Source organism: Petaurus breviceps, unplaced genomic scaffold, assembly GCF_028583685.1.
Source record: "Petaurus breviceps papuanus isolate PSGF00001 unplaced genomic scaffold, PetGlider_PUasm1.0 151, whole genome shotgun sequence".
NCBI lineage: Eukaryota > Metazoa > Chordata > Mammalia > Diprotodontia > Petauridae > Petaurus > Petaurus breviceps.
Genome location: NW_027185712.1, coordinates 33,250,068 through 33,271,122, shown reverse-complemented (window position 1 = coordinate 33,271,122; position 21,055 = coordinate 33,250,068). Strand labels below are relative to the sequence as shown.

The 21,055-nt window shown below is 34.3% G+C and overlaps 1 protein-coding gene across 2 annotated transcripts in view; it reads left to right on the top strand.

The window, feature by feature from the left end:
* The window catches only part of SEMA5A (semaphorin 5A), a 679,502-nt gene that overhangs the window by 374,694 nt on the left and 283,753 nt on the right, over positions 1-21,055 (top strand). For both annotated transcript variants that reach the window (XM_069077034.1, XM_069077023.1), the window contains 2 exons: positions 5,421-5,519; positions 8,938-9,151. In XM_069077034.1, coding sequence (XP_068933135.1) covers positions 5,421-5,519; positions 8,938-9,151 — 313 coding nt within the window. The remainder of the gene's footprint in view (positions 1-5,420; positions 5,520-8,937; positions 9,152-21,055) is intronic.

Sequence of the window (21,055 nt, the reverse complement as noted above, 5' to 3'; positions counted from 1 at the left end):
TTTCTTTCTTTCTTTCTTTCTTTCTTTCTTTCTTTCTTTCTTTCTTTTTTTCTCCATGAAGAAACAGTAGAATATGGCCTATGGCAGGGAGACAGGCAAGCCAGAAAAGGTCATGTTCTCAAAGCTCATTTACTTGTCGAGAAGCAAGTTTCACATACATACATACATACATATAACATATATTGCACAATGACAACTTTAGATATACTATAAATGTACTTTAAAATTTAATTATTTTAAGGCTAGAAAAAAAGTGTGCATAGTATCTAATTTAAATAATTTATTCAGTGTCTAAGTAGGCTACCTACAAAGGTCTTTTCACCAATCTCCCTTCTCCAAAACAACTTCAGAACATAGACCATAAGTAAAAGTATGCATAGAACATATGAGATCCATCAGGATCCTTAAAAGTCATTGCCATTCATTCTATTTTAAAGATGATGGAGATGTGAGAGGGAGCAAGGGGTTCCCCCAAATTTGGAAAACAGACTTCTAAGCATAAGTGTGCAAAGAACATGTTAGGTCCATTAGGATCCTTAGAATTCATCTCCACCAACCTTATTATTTTAGAAATGATAAAAATGCCAGAGGGAATTCTCCAAGTTTTCCAAACACTATAGCTCTTTGACCCATATATAGTGAATCTTGAGTCTTTGATCAGGCAGAACAAATCAGTTTAAAGTAGTATGGTATAGTGGGAAAAATGCTGGATTTGGAATCAGAGGAACTAGATTTATTTGCTGGATTTGCCACCAAATTTCTTTGTGAAGATGATGGGCAAGTTACATCACTTCTGTGGGCCTCATTGTCCTCATCCATGCAATTGGAAAACTAGGTGACCAAGAAGTTCACTTCTAACAATAAGACTAGTCTCTGATGATGAAACATTCTGTAAGACAAAACCTGTTAACAAATTAGGAAATCATAACCTTAAAACATTTTTCATTTATTAAATAGACCTGATATTATGTCCTTTTGACCAAGTGGACATTAGCAGCAAAGTAGTACATATTTCAAATATCACTTCGATTGACTCAGCAACTCCTTTTTAGCTGTCTTTATTCACATAAAAATTTCTATGTAGTGAAAGACAAGTTGGTATTCCTGCAGAATCTGGATAATATGTTTTAACATCAAGTTGTATGTAGAAATTTAGATAAATAGCTCCCATTATCAACAATCAAACTCATATGGTTAAAAGTCAACTTAGTGTGTATAAAATTGTCCTGAGATTTATTGGGAAATTAAAATTTATTAAAAATTTTCCATAACATTTTCAAGGGGATTATTAAAATTGAGAAGGAAAATTATATAGCAGAAAAATAGAAATTTATGGATAGATGAGATAACATTTGAGTGATGCTTTAAACAATAAAAGTGATACTAATGGGCAGCTAGGTGGTGCAGTGAGTTAGAGAGCCGGCCCTGAAGTCAGGAGGACCTTAGTTCAATTCTGGCCTCAGATACTTAACACAAAAAAACTAGCTCTGTGATTTTAGGTGAGTCACTTAACCCCAATTGCTCTCCAAAAAGCAAAAAAAAGAAAAAAGTGATACTAGTATATTAAACAGGTAAAATCAATAAACAAGGATTTAATCTTTAAAATATACATAATCGGTTGTAAAAGCGATACAATAAAAAATAAGGAATAGTCCTGCCCACAACGAGCAGCAGGAAAGGTTCTGAAGATTTTGAAAATATAGATATGATACAAAACAGAACATGACAAGTTCCTAAGAGGACTTATGGAGGAGGTTGCCTTTGAAGAAGGTCATGAAGAATGGGTTGAATTCAGTTTGTAGTAATGAGGGAGTGAACATTCCAGGTCATTATCATGGCATAGTTAATGGAATGGATGGAGGTAAGTGTGGGTTTTATGTTTAGAATATTGCTTACTACTGTTTGGCTTGTAAGAAAACATGTAAGAAAGATAATGGTGTGCAATCCAACTGGAAAAGTAGGTTGGGTGAGGTTGTGGACTAGCTTTAAGGCCAGAATAAAGGTTTTGGATCTCAATAATTAAGCAAGAAGGAGTCATGAATGTTTTTTTTTCTCTTTTCTTTATTAGTTTTTTTTTTTTAACAGAGGATCAATATAATCAAACTTGTATAATAAGGTGCTTTATCTGACAGTGTGTAGGATAGCTCAGAGGGGTGAGAATGAAGATTAAGAAAAGTGGTAAGAAAAACCTACTAAATTCCAGTCAAGAGATGTTAAGGTCTTTGACCATAATGGTAACAGAAGGAATGGAAAGGAAGAAAGAGATTTCAAGAAATTATTCAGAGGTAGAATTGATTCAAGGGTATGGACAGTCACAATTTCAAGCAGTCTTGCAGAATAGTTGTGTCGTTTCATTTCACAGCTCTCCTAGCTGTATATTACTATGTATATCTTCTTTAGCCCATCTGCCCTTTACTATTTTTTGCTTTTATCATCTTTGCTTCTTTAATGGATGTGAAATAAAACCTCAGAGTTGTTTTAATTGTTGTTACTTTTACTAGTAATCTGGAGCATTTTTTATATGGTTGTTCATAGTTTTCATTTCTTCTTTAGCAATTTTTGTCCATAGCTTGTGATACAATATCCTTTAAAAAATACACACACACACATATGCATTCCACAATTTTTCTGCTTTTCTTCTCTTTGTTATCCCAGTATTAGTCCTCCCCATTTATGGGACAATATAGTTTTCTGCATATCAAACCTAAACTCCCCAGTGTATAGCCCATCTATTTTTATCTATCCATACTGCAATAGAAGGAATAGTTTGATATGCTATATATGCCTAAAGCAAGTCTTTCAGCTATAAAATCAGAGGTAGATACTGTCTTGTAGGAAACAAACATTTTTGTTGAGGGGAAAATTCTGCATTTGGTCAAAAGAATCATTGCATCAGATTCACTTGAAATGTTTTGTGAAAGTGTTTTATTCAAACCATTATAATATTGTGTATTGCAAAGACATTTCTGGAGAGTTGTTGGGGCTTTTTGTTTTATTCATACCAGTAGTATTGTATCCTGTTTGGCTCTGCAATATAGGACAAGTATATGAGATGGGGTTTTTGCATTTTGTTTTGTTTTTGTTTTGGGGCCTGGAGAAGTAATAACCCAACTCCAATAGCCACAGGAAGCAGCAAAATTATGTGTTGCTATGATGCTTAATAATAAATATTTCTGAGACTCTGTGTTTGCCATTTTGTGTCAGTCAATGAACCAAAAAGATATTATTCAAGAAATCAACCAGAAAGCACATTTTATCAAACACCTTTCTAGGTGCTAGGGAAACAAAGAGAAAAACAAAACTCCTGCTTCAAGGGACTTATATGATTTTGGTGAAATAATATGTACACATGTAAGTTCATGAAATATGTATGTAAAGGAAATATGAAGCAATTTTTGGAGGTAGTAATAGCATCTAGAAGGACTTATGGAACTTCATAAAAGAGGTAGCTTTTGAGTTGCATTGTAGACGATGTTGTAGTTTGTAAGAGGCAGAAGTAACAATAAAGTGCATTGCCGGCATGAGGATCAACACTTATAAAAACACAGAAATGAAAGATGGAATGTTGTGGATGAGGAACTAGAGGGTTAGTTATCAGGCCAGTTTAGCTTGGTCACAGATTGTTTGGAAGGGGAAGCAATGCACTAGAAGCCTAGAAACATTGATCCTAGATTGTGAATAGCTTTAGATGATAAGAAGAGTTGTTTATATTTTGTTCTAGGGTCAATAAGAAACTTACTGGGCATAGTTATACTTGTGCTTTAGGCAATAGCAATGTGCCAATGATATGAAAGATTATGGAGGAGAGTGTCCTAAGGCAAGAAGATCAATTATGACTGTGCTGTCGTATTCTGGATAAGAGGTGATGAAAACCTGAACTAGGGTGGCAGTTGTATGAAGGAGACAGATATGAGAGACTTAGTGGAGGTACAATTGATAAGACTTGGCAACTGATTGGCTTTGTGTTGAGGCAGAGTAATAATTCTGAGATTATGAACCTGTGTGTCTAGGAGCAGGATAGTCCCCTGAATAGAAAAATAGGAGTTAGGAAGGATGAATTTTAAAGAAAAAATAATGAGATATCTTGATATGCTGAATTTCATATATCTAGAGGATATTCAGTTCAGTATGTCCTCTAGGCAGTGGGTGATTAAAAAATGGAGATCAAGTTCAGATATTAAACATGGGAGTCATGTAAAGATGATTATTATACCTATCTGAACTAAGAATCTTTAAGATAGGTTGTATATAGAAAGAAGACTCAGGACAGTCTTGGGATATACATGCTACCTTAGTAATGACTATTCCCTATTTCTGGAATAATCTCCTTACTCACATCCATCTGTTATTTTCCCTGGCTACTTTCAAGACTCAGTTAAGATATTACCTTCTGCAGGATATATTAGTATTGTTCTACATGTCCTCCCTTCTGAAATTACCTTCCATTTACTCTGCATATTTGTTGTATGTACCTAGTTATTTGCAAACTCCATTAGAATATGAATATCTCTAGGTTAGGCATTATATTTGTATTTCTTGGTATCTCAGTGCTTACCATAGTTCTTGGTACATAGCAAGTGCTTAGGAAATGGTCGTTGAATGACTACTTATACCTACATTTAAGTATCTGAACATGGATGATAAACTAGAAAAGGATATTGAGGAGAAATCAAGATCAAGAGACAGTGGTCTTGTGGAATTATTACCTAGGGGAAGAGTGTGTTTAGTAGTGTCAAGTGCTGCAAAAGGCAAGAAGAACAAAAACCAGCAAAAGGCCTTTGCAGTTGCATGCCTATGAAATGCTAGAACTTGTGTACACCTATATTATACTTCATATGCAAAAGTTCTCCATTCAAACCTGCCCATTCACTTGAAATAAATTACATTTAATAGTCATCAGGGAATATTTCCCAATACTTCATTACTCACAAAACTATGTACTAGGTTTGTTTTTTTCTTAGGCTAAATAAAAAGAAAGGACACATTTCTTAATAATGCATTTTTTTTTAAATGTGGTAGTGATCCAGGGAAGTTAATGCCTTGCTGTAGATCACACAAGTAGTCAGTTGATCACTTGGGATTTGAACCCAACACCTTTGAATCTAGACTTTATAGATTTTTGGGGGGGTTTTCCAGTATACCATGCTGCCCCCATTACTCTGGATTCTAATTTTCTGTCTCTTCCTCAGAAGTAAATATGTATGTATATGTATGTGTATATACATACATATATATGCAAATATAATATTATGTTATCATAGTACATATATATCACATATATATATACACCCCCATAAAAACAAATAAGTTTTTCAATAACAAAACTGATTTTAATTTATAAACCAGAGAAAACATGTAAAACATTCAATGTTATTTTCCTTTGGTATTTGTAACATTTTGTCTAATTTGAATTTTTTCAGGATGAATGTCAAAATTATATCCGTGTACTTCTGGTGGGGGGTGACCGGCTGTTCACTTGTGGAACCAATGCTTTTACACCCATTTGCACCAATCGAACAGTATGTACTCATCTTGCTTTTCTACAAAATCATCGCTATAAACAAAGAAAAATGAATTTATAATATGTAAAATTGAAAAGTTAACATATATGAAAAGGAATCATTGTTTTATATCGGGGTTTCAAACCATTTAAAATATGGTGATACTTTTTAGTATAAAAAAATTACACAACACTTCTCCATGTGACAGTATTTGCATTATTAATATCTTTAGGGAAAAGTAAAAAAAAAAAATGACAAAATTGACTTGCTATGCAAGTAGATTCTTAGACCCCTTAGGCCCCTTTCAGTAACTTTGTATTCTCTTAGGAGATCTATGCCCAAAGTTTGAGAAAACCTAGTATATATGTTGAAGCCAAAGAACTAAATTTTCCTGAACATATACATTTTAGCATGGACCAAAGAAAATGCATAGGTAATTTGACTGAATTTGTAAAAAATCTCAATATGTTGGATTCTTTTAACAAAACTATGCAATGATTATTTATATGACTTTTTTTGGTCTTTAAAACAAGCAAGCAGTTTATCAGAGAGAAATAAAATTATAACAACTGTATATTAATTATGTATGTGCAATGTAATATAACACATTTCCCTATTTTAATGTATGCTTCTTCAGAGGATTCCTTGCTAAGTGAATATACGGAAGGCAAGGGTGACTTTAGTTTAGTACATACAAGCAAATTTGTAAAGCATTGTAGAAGGCTAATTTTGACTTTAAAAAATCAGTTGAGGAGAAGAGTTTTCCAAAAAGCTTTTCACGAGATGGACCTAAGTCAAATCACCCAAAGATTTGTAGTTGAAACTGGAAGAAGGGTGATTTTTTGTTGTTGTTCAATTGTTTCAGTTGTGTCCAACTCTTTGTTGACCACATTCAGAGTTTTCTTGGCAAAAATACTTGAGTGGCTTTCCTTTTTCTTCTCCAATTCATTTTACGAATGACGAAACTGGAGCAAACAGGGATAAGTGACTTGCCCAGGGTTACATAGCTAAGTGTCTGAAGCCAGATTTAAATTCAGGAAAATGAGTCTTCCTGACTCCTGGCTTGGTGCTCTATCTACTGTGGAACCTAGCTACCCATGAAGCACAGTGGATTAGCCCTATTATCATATCTATAAGGATATATCTTCATCAGTGATAATATTAGAACCAATCTTTTGTACTCCCTGACTCTACCAGTGCCTAAAGAAGCTATGTGAGGAAGTGGCCATTAAAAGGATAGAATTAAGAAGAGCAGCTGATCCTGGGAGAAACATAGATAAGGAAGTGCTGCAGGCAATACAGTTTTCAACAACTTCAGGATTGATTTTCAAGATATCCAAGAGAAAGGAAGATTGCAAAGGCACAAAAAAGTAAACATATGGTACTTCAAAAAATTAAGTTACCCCAAACCATTAATCTGCAAGACACTAACAGGCACTAAAGCATCTGTTTCCTTACGTATCTGTAAAAAAGTATTTATTAGGGTGATCTATTTATGCATTGAAGTTTTCATTGATGAAAATAAGAAGCAATTATCAATTTTTATAATAGATTTTCTAGATTAGGACATAATTTTGGAAACTGAGAAGTATAGAGAATATCAGATTCTTCTTTTCTATTATTTATTCATTTAAAATGTATTTCACTTAACCATATCATTTCACAAAATACTTCCATTATTATGAACATGTCATGAAAAATGTTCTCAAAAATAACAACAAAAAAGGACTATTTGTACAAAAATTTTAATCATACCATAGTGAAATCTTAAAAAAAAAAAACGCTTAAATATACAAAAGTAAGGTGTAGTTAAATTTTGGTGTGTACATCAGATAATGAATACTAAGATACAATTAGGATGAGTTGATAGGAGATATCCTCAAAAATGTGTAGATATATATGAAAAAATACAAAGTGAAAAAAAGCAGAATAAGAAGAATTTCAGTAACTATGAGTGTGAACAAATAAAGATGAGTGTGAATGAATTGAAAAACAATCTTAATGGAGATTAATACAAGTTGATTGAAAAGCTATTTGCAATGAAATAAATTTTCATGGAAATGTTTAATAAGTTTAGTTGTGTTGATCATAATGCTATTTGTAATAAAACATTTTTATAAATTTATCTTACTTGCTAGAAAAAATACAGCCTTAAAGTTTCTCCTCAAAGAAATGTCTACCATATCTAGAAAAAATGATACACTATTATGATACTGTGTTTTCCCGATAATAAGACACTGTCTTATTAAATTTTTTGGACAGAAAAACACCAGAGGGCTTATTTTCAGGGGAGGGCTTATTTTAATGAACATTGACAGCAATTTTAATAAACAGGTAAATGTGAACAAAAAAATGTACCTTTATTCCATAATGAATTCAATAAAGAACAGGATGAGGGGCGGACTGCGGCAGCGCTGAATGGAGGGGGTACCGTAATGTAGCTTGTAGTGCAGGGGATCACCTTCACTACAGTAGCAATCTCAATAGGGCTTATTTTCGGGGGAGGGCTTATTTTAGAGGAATCTTACACAGTAAGGAGAGGGCTTATTTTCGGGATAGGTCTTATTATCGGGGAAACACGATAGTACAAATAAGGAAATATGTTTGTTCAGGTATTCACAGAATACTGGTATATAGCACAATATAAAATGAGGAAAATGCTTAACTAAGTTGTGTGTCACAGTCTTAAAAGATGTTTTGTCTGGAATACAAACAAAAAAGAAAAATTTACCTGTTGATGATGAGTTTCCAAATGTTTCTGTTTACACAAGATTTTTATTATGTGAATCCTCAGATCTTTGCAAAGCTTCCTCAGCCAAATCTCCAGTAATATGAAAGAGATTGATCTCTACATAAATACTAGAAAAATGAAGTGAGTGAAAATACATATTATCAACATGGTAAAATGAATCTAGAAGTATAGTCCTTTGTTCTAACATGTATAACATAGATGTATAGATAGAAAAATTCAAATAAATATACTATAATCTTGAATTAAATTTGGGAAATCATGTAGTGCCAATGTTTCTAAACTGTTTCCTTTTACTTCCCCCCCCCCCAAAAAAAATTCCTCTTTATTTTTGATAATCTGCTACTGAAAATTTATGGCTAGAAAATTTGGGACTTCATGATCTAGGAAGAATAAAAATTACTAGTAACAAAAAGGGGCCACGAACAGATGCATGGTTGGTGTAAAGCTACGCTTATTGTCAATCATGACTTCTATAGTAGAAATTTGATAGAAGATATCAATAAGGATATACTGGAATGGAAATAGGAATGACAGAAAACTGTAATGTTGGTCATTCTGAGCTACTGACAGCACCAGGGGAAGGTCTTTGATTTGTTGGTCTATGATTCATTGATAATGTATGAATACTTATCAAAGTATTTCTGCCCTGAGGAATTATTTATTGCTTTCTCTTCTCATCTGTAGTTGAGTAACCTGACTGAGATACATGATCAGATCAGTGGCATGGCTCGGTGTCCCTATAGTCCCCAACATAATTCCACAGCCCTGCTTACTTCTGGTGGGGAATTATATGCTGCCACAGCTATGGATTTCCCAGGAAGAGATCCTGCCATTTATCGAAGCCTTGGGATCCTCCCTCCTCTACGCACTGCACAATACAACTCTAAATGGCTAAATGGTAAGTATCAAAATCCTTTGAATTATATTCTTTATTTTCTACTTCACAATTTCTGGAGAAAATAATTTTTCTAACAACTGAAAATATTAAGTGTTTTAATACTGAACAAAAATAAATGATCATTTAAGATCATCACTTGGCACTTTAGTCTTAGAATAGTAAAAATATTACTTTCAAAGTAGACCTAAAACAATTGAGAATGATCTAGAAGCCAAGATTTATTTGACTACCAAGTAATAGTTTTAAGTCTGGTTTGGGGTCATCTTTAAATGACTGTATAAGCTCCCTGTACTGCAGTTTTAAGTAGTTGCTTTATTTAACAATGGCTCTTTCTTGCATCTTTATTAATGATCTGGGATGGACTGTAATCAGCCTTTTAATGAGATTTGCAGACACTGCTACATTTGAGGAGAGGGAGGAAGTGATGTTTATAAACCCCAGAGTAGAAGGGAATAAAACAGATATGAATCTAGAGAGGTCAGAAAAATGAGGAAATGGAATGATTATTGAGAATATGCTTAGAAAATTTCATACTAATAAGTGTTGGTAGAAATAATCCAGGAGAAGGGAATCATTACCTTTTTCCATGAGTCTACTGAGCCTGTATCTGAAATATTACATTCATTTTAAGCCACCTTAGCACCAAAATTCTTAAGATAAATTAGAGGCCATTTACAGAGAAATGACAAAAAATGATTAAAGAGATAGAGGAATTAACTTAGGAGGTAGAATTTTAGGAGTAAAATAACAGTAACTTAGTTAAGCAGCAATTAACAGAAATATTCACATGCCAAGGAGACAAAGGCACTCTTTTTGCGAAAAGGAACATAGCTTTAAAAAATGGGTTGCTATTGTTATGAGGGAAGGAAATTTTATTCTTTAGTCCTTTGTAACTTTGTCTATCCCTTCTTTGCTTCAAATGATCCCCAAAGGGTCCTTTGTCATATGTGTTATATGTATATATAGAAATCATATCTTCATATATATCTATATAGACAGATGTAGAGATATAGATATATATTAAAGTATCAGAAACTTATTTTCTCGGTCATTACATTTGAATGAGGAGGAGAATTTTCATCAGCCTTGACCCCCTTGTTAGAGAGAGAATGGTCCTTCCCAGTAATTTTAGGGCTATATTTTAGGAATATGACTATGAATATATACCTACACATATACATATGTGTACATATGTATGTATTATGCCATTCATATGATTTTCAAATGGAACTGAATTATAAATTTTGAAAATCATGGTGCTTGATAACTATTAATAAAGATGAGAGAGAACTGAGACCATAATTATGATATTTACTAATCTAATCAGAATCAGGGGTAAGGTATAGTATGTGTGAAGACTAGCAATTTATTGAATTAATTTAATTTTAAATAAAAGAGGTACAGAGCTGCATTTGTGTGTATGTGTATGTATATGTATACATTTCATTAAGGATTAGTGCTTTGTTGTTACATAAACTATTTGAATCAAAAACTGCAGTTTTCTTTTAAAAGTCTCCCTTGTGGAAGAGAGAATGCTCCCATTATTAAGTCCCCATTAAGTTGAATTGCTCTGTATTACATCCATAGGGCAAAATGAAATGTTCTCCTAAACAGAAATGTTTAACTAGATTTTCTCCATTAACACTGTCTCTGTTAACTGGTTTCAACTACACCCATAAATACTCTATTGATGTTCACATTTTGGCCCTGAAGCTTTCATTTACTTAGGTCTAAGTTCCTCTTATTTCTCCTGTCCAAGGAAAAGTTTTAGCTTAGAAATAGAGCCTAAAGTGCTTATAATTAGAACTTTCTAAAATCAAGTCAAATAAAAGGGTAGGTGAAAGGCTTATCTCCTTCCCACTCACTCTCCATCCCTCACTCTAGCTGTGAGACACTTGAGAGTATTATGGAAAAGTCATTTGAATTAAGCCATTAGTTGCAGTATCCATTTGTTTACAACACTTGGTTTACAGCCACCTAACAGTAAACCAGGTTATCAAGTATTGTCACTCCATCAATGGGAAGTCTTTTCTATTGAGGAGTGAGGTGATGAAATGAATACACAGTGGGAGAAAATAGTTGTTGTTTGGTTTTCTAAGGGATCAAACATTATATACTGAATAATGCTCACATTAAGTATTTCTTCTATAGAATGGAAAAGTATTTCTTTAGTTCTATATGCAAAACACTTGCTAAGTGCTGGAATATGAATAGAAAATAAAACCAGATTCTATTCTTAAGGAACTCAGACTCTAATTGGGGGAGGTAATACATAAAGGAGAGTTTTATATTTATGTTTAAATCATGGCAGTTAGAAAGCCAGACCATGCTTAGGCAGGGAAAGCAACATGACAGATGATGAATGCCCAGAGGTTCTTGAGGAGTATTGGCAGGGCATATTGCACCAAACCAAGAGGACAGTGACTTCAAAGGTTAGGGAGGTTAGGGTGGAGTAGTGTTCTGGGATGCTTCAAGTAGAGGTAGGTATGTAGGCATCAGCGTTTATCAAGCAGTGGACATTCTGTACCTAATGGCAACTGAGCCATGAGAGATGATTGAGCAAAAGGATGTTTCTGGTTCCCCTCAGAATCAGTAAGTATTGCTGCTTTGTCTTCCTTCTACTCATTGGTTGATTGGGAACAAAGAAGGGGAAGGTCAGTCTTTCTGCCTACACCAAAAAGGTTATTTCAAACCAGAACAGAGGTACAGTAGTCCCCCTCCTTCTTTCCCCAGGTGTTCTATTGTGCTATCCCACATTTACTAAGATTTGAGATTCTATTTTTTGTCTCTGAATCTATAATCCAGTTGCCACCTGGTCTTTCATTTAGTTTTGAATTCTCAAAACCAGTCCTCCAAAAAATTCCTAACCCAGATTGATTTCTTGCTTCTGCCTCTGGCTGTCTGACTGGTTTGTTTATTTCTCTCACCACAGCCCCAATCTCTATACTTAGTCTCCGTATCTGCTGTTGTGCTTGAGCTCAGGCTGCGCCCCTGAGTGCCAACTCTAGCTTAGCTACATGCATCCTAACCATTGTCATTCCCTCTGGGTAGTCCTGGCACCCTGATCTCTGGCCTTGATTTATCAAATGTACTAATGATGCTTATGTGTCACTTCCTTCTATATGAACTGCTTCTGTTGTTATGACATCTTCTGTATGTACCACAATGCCTGATAGCTGGATTCACTGATACTGTCTTCTCAGATCCTCTGGTCTACTGCTACTCATGTTGCAGAATCAGGGAGATTATTCAAGCCTATCTACATTAGAATTTAACTAATGATATTTGTAATCTTTGAACACAAAGTTAAATATTATATGTCTTTCTTTAAAAAAAGGCTATGGATAAGGGAAGTAAGGGGAAGATATTTAATAAAACTAATAGATGGGCTAAGTAGAAGTGAGAGTAGAGCTTGTCTTTCATAAAAGCAAACCAATAAGAGGGTCACAGAAAGAACCCATGAAGATTATAGAAACACAAAGCCCATGCAATGGCTGATTAGATTCTAACATAGCCTAGTAGTGGAAAGAGCAGAAAGAAGGCATGTATTAGAAAAGGGTATATTTTACATAATAATGCCCTTGAAATTAAGAGAATAACTGGTAGGGGAAGGAAAGAGAAAATTTAGCATCTCCTTTTTCATCTGCAAAAGGAAAGAGTAAAATGACATATAGGTATAAAGAGGAGTGGAGAGGGTAAAATGAATATAAATGAGAGTAATATAATAATTCAAGGAATTGGGAATGGGGTAGGATAAAGGGAGGACTTTGGGATTTGTGTCAAAAGACTGGGATCAAGTAAGTTTAAGCAAAACAAATAATTGATCTTAGGTTATGCCTGAAGAGATAATGAAACACATCTCTGCAGAGAGGTGGGGGCATATGATTGCAGTAAAGTAGTTTGTCCATAGTAAGATGAGGTAATTTAATTAGTTGTTGCTTAACTTTTTTCTTTCTTTTTATTTTTTAAAGGTTGACTTCCACTCTGGGGCTATTGGGAGGTTTTGTATGAAGAAATGATTATGATATAAAAAATAAAAGGCATTAACAAAACTTAGTTGACAATAAAATAAACATTTCAGAGCTCATCACCCAGGTTGCAGTTGCCTGTGCATCATTTTAGATAGCATACTATTCTCTGAATTTGGCCTTATCTGGTTTCAAAACCTCCTCCTTCCTATGTTGGAATGAAAATTGCCTCAGCAAGAGGCAATCTGGAGAAAAGAGTCTAACTAGTATTACAAAGGATAGTCAGTTGAATTCTTGTGCCCACCATCACTTTTTTTTTCCTGAGAAATTCCTAATAGTATTTAGCCATACACAGCTGGATTTTTATAACCAAGCTTACCCCCTTTATCCTGAGAACAGCAAGAACCCTTCTTTGAAAGCATCCACATAGCTAATGTAATATACCATAGAGTCTACAGATGTTTTCAGTTTTGCATTGTCCAGTCAAGGAAACATACCCAAAGATGTTTATATATTCTAACCCCATTTTTAATCTCCTGGAGGGAGGAACAAATAAGAGGTTCACCATTACCTCTGAGACTATGCCAAAGAAAGGAATTTGATTAAAGATACGTCTTTGCAGGCTTTTTGTCTTTCAAATAGATTATGAATATACCTGAAGGTTTTTGTCTATTATGAACCCACTGGGTAGAAAGTAATATTGCTGATAGCTCTCACAGCAAGTATTTCATTGCTAATAAGGATACCAGCCCAAAATGTTTTAAAAACTTTCCACTGGAGAATGAACAAATTGCCACTTACCAGACTTCATCTTCAAAAATGGAATAAATTCCTCCTGCAAACTGGATCTAAGGAGGATAGGATATGATACTGTGCCTCTATTTAATGATCTTTTGTCCTGAATAGTTGAATTCCTGGATTTTTTTCCTTGAAAATAGTTGCAAGACAAAGAATTTGATGGCAGCTTTTATAGCAATTTAGATTTGTAACAAAACTTAGAGAAAACATTTTACAGCTTTGCCATTGTCGATCACAGATGCTCATTTGAAACTATAGTTGTCATATTATTTATGTGTGAGTTTTGGCAAAGTTAAAAATCCTGGAGCTGTTACTCAGAAATCCTAAATCATTATTTAAACTCCTTCTGTCAATAAGAACCTAACAAGAATAAGAATGCTGGTAGCAAAATGAATCAGCTGTGTTTTGGGTTGCAAGACTCAGAAATGGAATAATAGAGAATTCATAGTTCTCTATTTGAGAAAGCCTTTCTCAATTTCCTCTTGATATATAATAGTTCCAGATAGAGAGGCTTATCTTTCTTTTTTTATTTAATGTACTCTGCCAAAAACTGGAAGATCTAGTGGTTTAGATACATATCAGGTGAAGTGTAGATACTCAGCTTAAAAAAAAATATTTGTATTGTAAATGAGCAACAGAATTCATAGTCCAGCTAGGTAAGGAATAAAAATTTCTAATGTTCTATAATATAGTATATTCTCCTGGTGATGTCATATGACTGTGAATCTTGAAATTACAAGTCCTCGGAAAAATTGCAATTCTAAATTACCTAAGGACAAGGGAAAGATGCAGTTTAGCTATAGGATGTTGCCATTAATAATAACTGACAAGTGCATGTCACTTTAAGGATTAAAAATGATTTATATATATATATATATATATATTGTATTCCTAAAGTTATATAAGAAAGGTAATACAGGTGTTATTAGCCCCTTTGTGCAGATGAGGAAGTATCTATATTATACATTCTGTACTGAGAGATCAAGTATCCAACCTATAATCACATACTGACAGTTATTTGAGGTAGGAATCAACGCCTTGAATCCAAGGCCAGCACATTGTCTATAATACTGGGCTGCCATAATGCTTCTTGGCACAACAACAATAATTTTTGTGCAATAGGTGATATAAAAGGCATCATCAAGCATATGTATGTTGGAAAAGGATGAAGTTTGGCTACATAGGAAGAATGGACATTAAAAGTAGGCAAAATGTGCTTTACACTGAAATTGGTAAGATATTAAAAGAACCAAATGGAGGTAGTACATGTTGGTGGAGACATTTTTGAGCATTTATAGAAATGGAGAAAAAATCCCCCAGGGTGTATCAGCAAAGCACCCTAGCATACCCAGGATGGCCGCTAGCACAGGTTCTTTGATTTTCTTTTCTTTTCTTTTCTTTTTTTTTTTTTAAGCAATCGGGGTTAAGTAACTTGCTCAAGGTTACATGGCCAGTTATTTCTGGGTGTGGTGCTGAGTGTCTGAGCCCGGGTTTGATTTGCTTTTCTAAAGGAAAGCAACTCGAAAGGGGTTAACAATCTTACTTTAATCAAACACACACACACACACACACACACACATACATACATACATACATATATTTCATTTAGTTCAGGGGAAAAAGTCAGTACCCTGAACTTCAGAAAATACAAACAGAAATTACAAGCAAGACAAAAATTATAGACTGAGAAAATGACAGTTCAACAGACCAACAGACAGGGCTTCTAGCTCTCTGACCATTACATGCATACAGTGTTAGTTACAAGAGAGAGAAGCACCAATATCTGGGTTTTCAAAGCCAGGAGGATCAACAGCTGCCCAGAGTCTCATCTGGCCAAATCACACAACTCTTCTCATAAATGACCCCCAAAGCAAAACCTCACTCTAGCGTGTGTGTATATTTATATGCTTCTCCAGGGTTAGAGGACTTCACTACCTTCATGACCCACTACTTAATTACAAAGTAACAAAAGGTGTGGGCCTTCCTGAAAAACAAGCCTCCCCCAAGCAAACCTCTCTTGTTGGCTCCAAGTGAGGCCCATTAAGGGACAGGAAAGATTTTCAAATTCCCTTACCATTACACAGGGTGAGAGGGCATAGATAGCTTACAGTATGAACCAGTAGAGGGAATGCCATGCCAATTAGATTGCTCAAAGTATTGAAGGAAGACCAAATAGAGATCAAATACTGTTCCATATTAATTTAGATTCAAAGAAGCCATCATTCTTACTTCCACTATTTTTCTCTTGAACTATTGAGATTAACTACTGTTTAATGTTTTCAAGGGATACCATAATTCAGCGTCAGTTAATCAAATGCTATAGGAATCTGGAGATTCTCAACCTTTATAAAAAATGATTGACTCATGATTGCTAAACTCTATTTCTTTTTAGGGGCAGTCACTCTAACATAACCAATTAGACAATTAAGGAAATAAATTAAGTACCATGTCACTGAAATATTTTTTAATTCTAGTTACAGAAAAAAAATGTCCTGTTATAAATTTCTTCACTAGGTGTTTAATGGAATATCAATAACAACAGCAAAAATCATAGTCTTATTGTTTTGAATTAACAGATTAATTTGAGAGATAGAAGTTACACATCTGAAAAAAATCCGAATGATAACAAGAAAACCAGTATAAATGAGTACCTGAGGAGCTGAATATGTTAATCCTATGTGGTCTCAACAAACCAGTAGAAAGTCACTACAGTTAATCGAAGAAACTGGATAGTCATTCAGAAATAAGCCACAAACACTGTCATCATTACAGTCCTCAGTTTTATACCAAGTGGTCCCAACCCCCATTTTCCAGTTATGAAAACCAACAGTCTTTCACTAATCTTGTATGCAACTTTTTGTTAGAGTTTCACCTTAATGACTGGGATATAAAGGCCTCCTCTCTCATAATGGTAACTAACATTTACTTTATGGTTTCTACAACACTATCTCACTTTATTCTCACAGTAACCATGTGGTGTAGGTGGTATTATTATCTCTCTTTTAAAGATGCAAAAACTATGATGGAGGGTTAAATATGTAGTCCAAGGTCACATACCTTGGAAGTGATTGAGGTGTTATTCACACTTGGTTCTTCCTGACTCCAAGTTCAACAATCTGCTATATCACCTAGAGAGTTATTTATTTCTTACTCACTAATTATTATTGGCATAGGACTGTTAAGATATTTTAAAATATTTCCTATTGTGGCTAGGTGGCACAGTGAATAGAGCACTGTCCCTGGAGTTGGGAGGACCTGAGTTCAAATTTGGCCTCAGACACTTAACACTTACAAGCGGTGTGACCTTGGGCAAGCCACTTAACCCCAGTTGCCCTGCCTTCCCCCCTCCAAAAAGCAAAAAGCAAAAACAAACCCAAAACAATTTCTTTTTCTACTACAGGACTTTTAAATTTATCTGTTAGCACATTTCTGATGTTTCTAACTTGTACACAACACTTAAATTTATCCTTCCTCTAACAAGCAAACCATCCCTTGATCCCTTGCGACACTATGTAGGTTGAAAAAAGAAAGAAGGCAACAAAGTAACTCGATAAAGTTGAGCCCCACATCTTCTGTAGACTGACCATGACAATATGATCAACCAACAAACACTTATTAAGCATTTATTGTTCATCAAGCACTATCCTGAATCTTGAGAATACCCCTCCTCCCAAAAACTGTTTAACAGGTCCAGCCCTGAAGAAGCTTACATTTTAATCAAAGTGGCAAAGAGGACCCTAGAGTATTAAAAATTCCCCTCTGGTTCCAACAAGTCATGGGGTGTGAGGGAAGGTTCAATCAGTACTAGAAAGAATGATCATGTCATCAGTGAAGCGTTTGACTGTGCATATGCACATATTTTCACATGTGCATCTGTAAATGTGTATTTATATAATGTTAAATATTTTCATCTCTTTGCCAAGGCCAAGCAAGGTCATTATAATTACAAATTCAATTTTATAGTTATTGTTTTTCTTTCTGATAAACCACTATACATATGTGAGTCTGTTAATATATATCCAAAATGTATTTTAGGGGGATTAAAATCTTTAAAGGAGGTGAATTGAATACTAAATACATTTCCTAGAGCTGTTAAAATAATACTTATTAATATTATTAATTACTAAAGATAATTTTACTTGTAGAAAAATCCCATATGTACCTGACTCAAGAAAAGAAAATTACATTTATCATGAAGAGAGGTATTTTATGGGATACACTGATTATATAGCTTTGTGCTTCATTCAGATTGCAACAAACCTGACTGTTGGATCTTTATAACTTAGTTTGCCCTTTTTCCTGGTTACAGTAAAAAGCTTGTTTTGAAGTGTCCCTACAGTTAATGCTGTGTGCCACAGGCATAGATAATCTGTACAGGGTTCAGTTTTGCACTAGCCAATTCTTACTAAAATATGAAATAAATAAATTGGAGAGGTAATAATGAGAAATGAAGGGGTGGCTAGATGATGCAGTGAATAGAGCACTAGCCCTGGAGTCGGGAGGACCTGAGTTCAAATCTGGCCTCTGACACTGAACACAAAAACTAGCCGTGTGACCTTGGGCAAGTCACTTAACCCCAATTGCCCTCCAAAAAAAAAGATTCTAGCTTCATCTCTTTGGGGTGGCCAGGTAGCACAGCGAGTAAAAGCACTGGCTCCAGTGTTGGGATGACCTGGGGATCGGATCCAGGCTCAGACACTTAGCACCCACCCAGAAACACCTGGCCATGTAACCTTGAGCAAGTTAATTAACCCCGATTGCTTTAAAAATAAGATAAAATAAAAAATAATGAGAAATGAAAATCCACCAAATATTCTCAGGAGCATATCTGAGGAAAAAGAAAATTCTCAAATTTGCATTGAAAGATAAAATGGTCATAGTGAATAACAAGCTGCATTTAAAACATCAAACATGATGTCAGGATGCAAAAAATATATGTATAGACAGTAAATGAACAATGGCAAGGTTAACATCATCATCCTTAACAACAAATATGTTTGAAGTGCTATGTAAAGGGCAATGTGTGAGGAGCTAGAGATTCACAGAGAAATAAAACATAGTACCTGTTCTCAGAAGGCTTGAAAAATAATACATGTATATAATTAAAGGAATATGTGTTAAATGCCAAGTAAAGGGTTTCTCCCTTTAAACAGTGAGCTCTGTTCCAGTTAAAAACTCATTAACATACACTCATGTATAGAGACCTATAGAAATCAGGGAATGTTCTTCATTTCTCTTTGTACCTTCAGTGGTTAGCATGGTGACTAGAAATCACTGCTCTATAAACACGCTTATTGACTTGACTGAAATTTTCAGGGAAATAAAGTAGTTGAAAACTGAGCCTTAATCTCCCATCAGCTTATTTTAATTCTTGATATGCTATTGAGGACTTGTCCTCTGAGTATTATTTATAAATATCCTTTCAACTTTTTAATTTTGTTTTGTTCCATGTTGAAATAGTTGTTATAAATGGATATTGATAGCTAAGTGGAGCTATTTATGTAAGCAAGTAGACTTTTGTGAGAGTTTCAAAACATTATACTGTGTATTTACCTCTTCTGCCAAGTTTAAATTTTTATGTACAGTGATAATGTTCCAAAATTCACTTATTTTATCCCTGAAGAGGGATATGGAGAGTATAGAAAGGGTTTTGAGAATTACAAGAAAATGATAGAAAATTTTGAATGATTTGAGATTACAGAGCCTAATGAAGAAAAGGCTAGGGAGATAAGTTAATTTATTTTTTAAAATATATGTATTATTTTTTACTCAACCATGTTCCACCATTACACTTTTACACCCCACTCCTCAACCCTAAAAGAGAACACAAATAACACAAAACCAATTTTATAAATATATATAGTTAGTCAAAATACATTTCCATATTATATACGTCCTCCAAAATTTGGTCTTCTTGTACATTCTGAATCCACCTCTCTATCAGGTGGTGGATAGCATAATTTATCATTAAACCTCTGGAATGGTGGTTGATCATAATCATGACAAGGGAATAGCACAATAGTATTTCATGACATTTATGTTCCATGATTTGTTGACCCATTTACCAATTTATGGACATCCTTAAGTCCCCATTCTTTGTTACCTCAAAAAAGCTATAAATATTTTTATACATCATTAGAGTTTATTTTTCCATCACCATTCCCTTCTATAATCTACTCTCTCTTTAATCCTCCTTCCTCTCCCCATTCCTTTCCATTTTCTTGTTGAGTGAAATGTATTTCTGAACCCAATTGTATGTGTTTATTTTTGTATATGCATATTTTTTCTTCTTTTAACCTGTTCAGATAAGAGTAAGATTCAAGTATCAGTCAATTTCCCCCACTCCTTTATCTTTATTTGTATAGATGTCTACATGTACACCATGATTATGTGAGATAATTTCCCTGACTTTCCTTTCTCTGCCTCTCATCAGTCCCCTGTTTATTTCCCTTCCCTTCTCTTTCCATTCTTTCCTTAAGATCATCCAGACATAAACGAACCTCCAAGACCTTATCTAATTGAACTCCTTCTAATGATGATAGAATTCCTAGGGGACATATATTTTAACTCTTTCCTTGTTTAGTACTTTATATTTGCTCATTTATTCTTACTTTTTTATGTTTCTCTTCACTTCTATGTTTGAACTTCAAAGTTTCTTTGCTGCTCTGGTCTTTTCATCAGGAATTTTGGAAGACCTCTATTTTATTAAAGGTCCATTCCTCCCCATCCTCCCAGTAGCATTATATTCACTTTTCTGGGCAATTCTGGGTAAGTTATTCTAGTCTGTAAACTCATGTCCTTTGCCTTCTGGAGTATCATATTTCAAGTTTTCCATTCCTTTAGAGTGTTGTGCTAAATTCAATGTATTCTTGACTGTGCTTACACAGTATTTCATTTCTTTCTGACTGCTTGCAATATTTCTTCTTTGCTTTGGAAAGTATCAATTTTGGCTATGATGTTTCTGGGAATTTTCACTTTGGGCTTTCTTTAAGAGGATAACTGATGTATTATTTTTTATCTTCACTTTCCCCTCTGGTTCTAAGACTTCTGGACAATTTTCTGCTAGAATTCTTGTAATAGGTTGTTTGAGTTCTTTTTTTTTGTTTTTGGTAATGGCATTCACGTAGTCCAATGATTC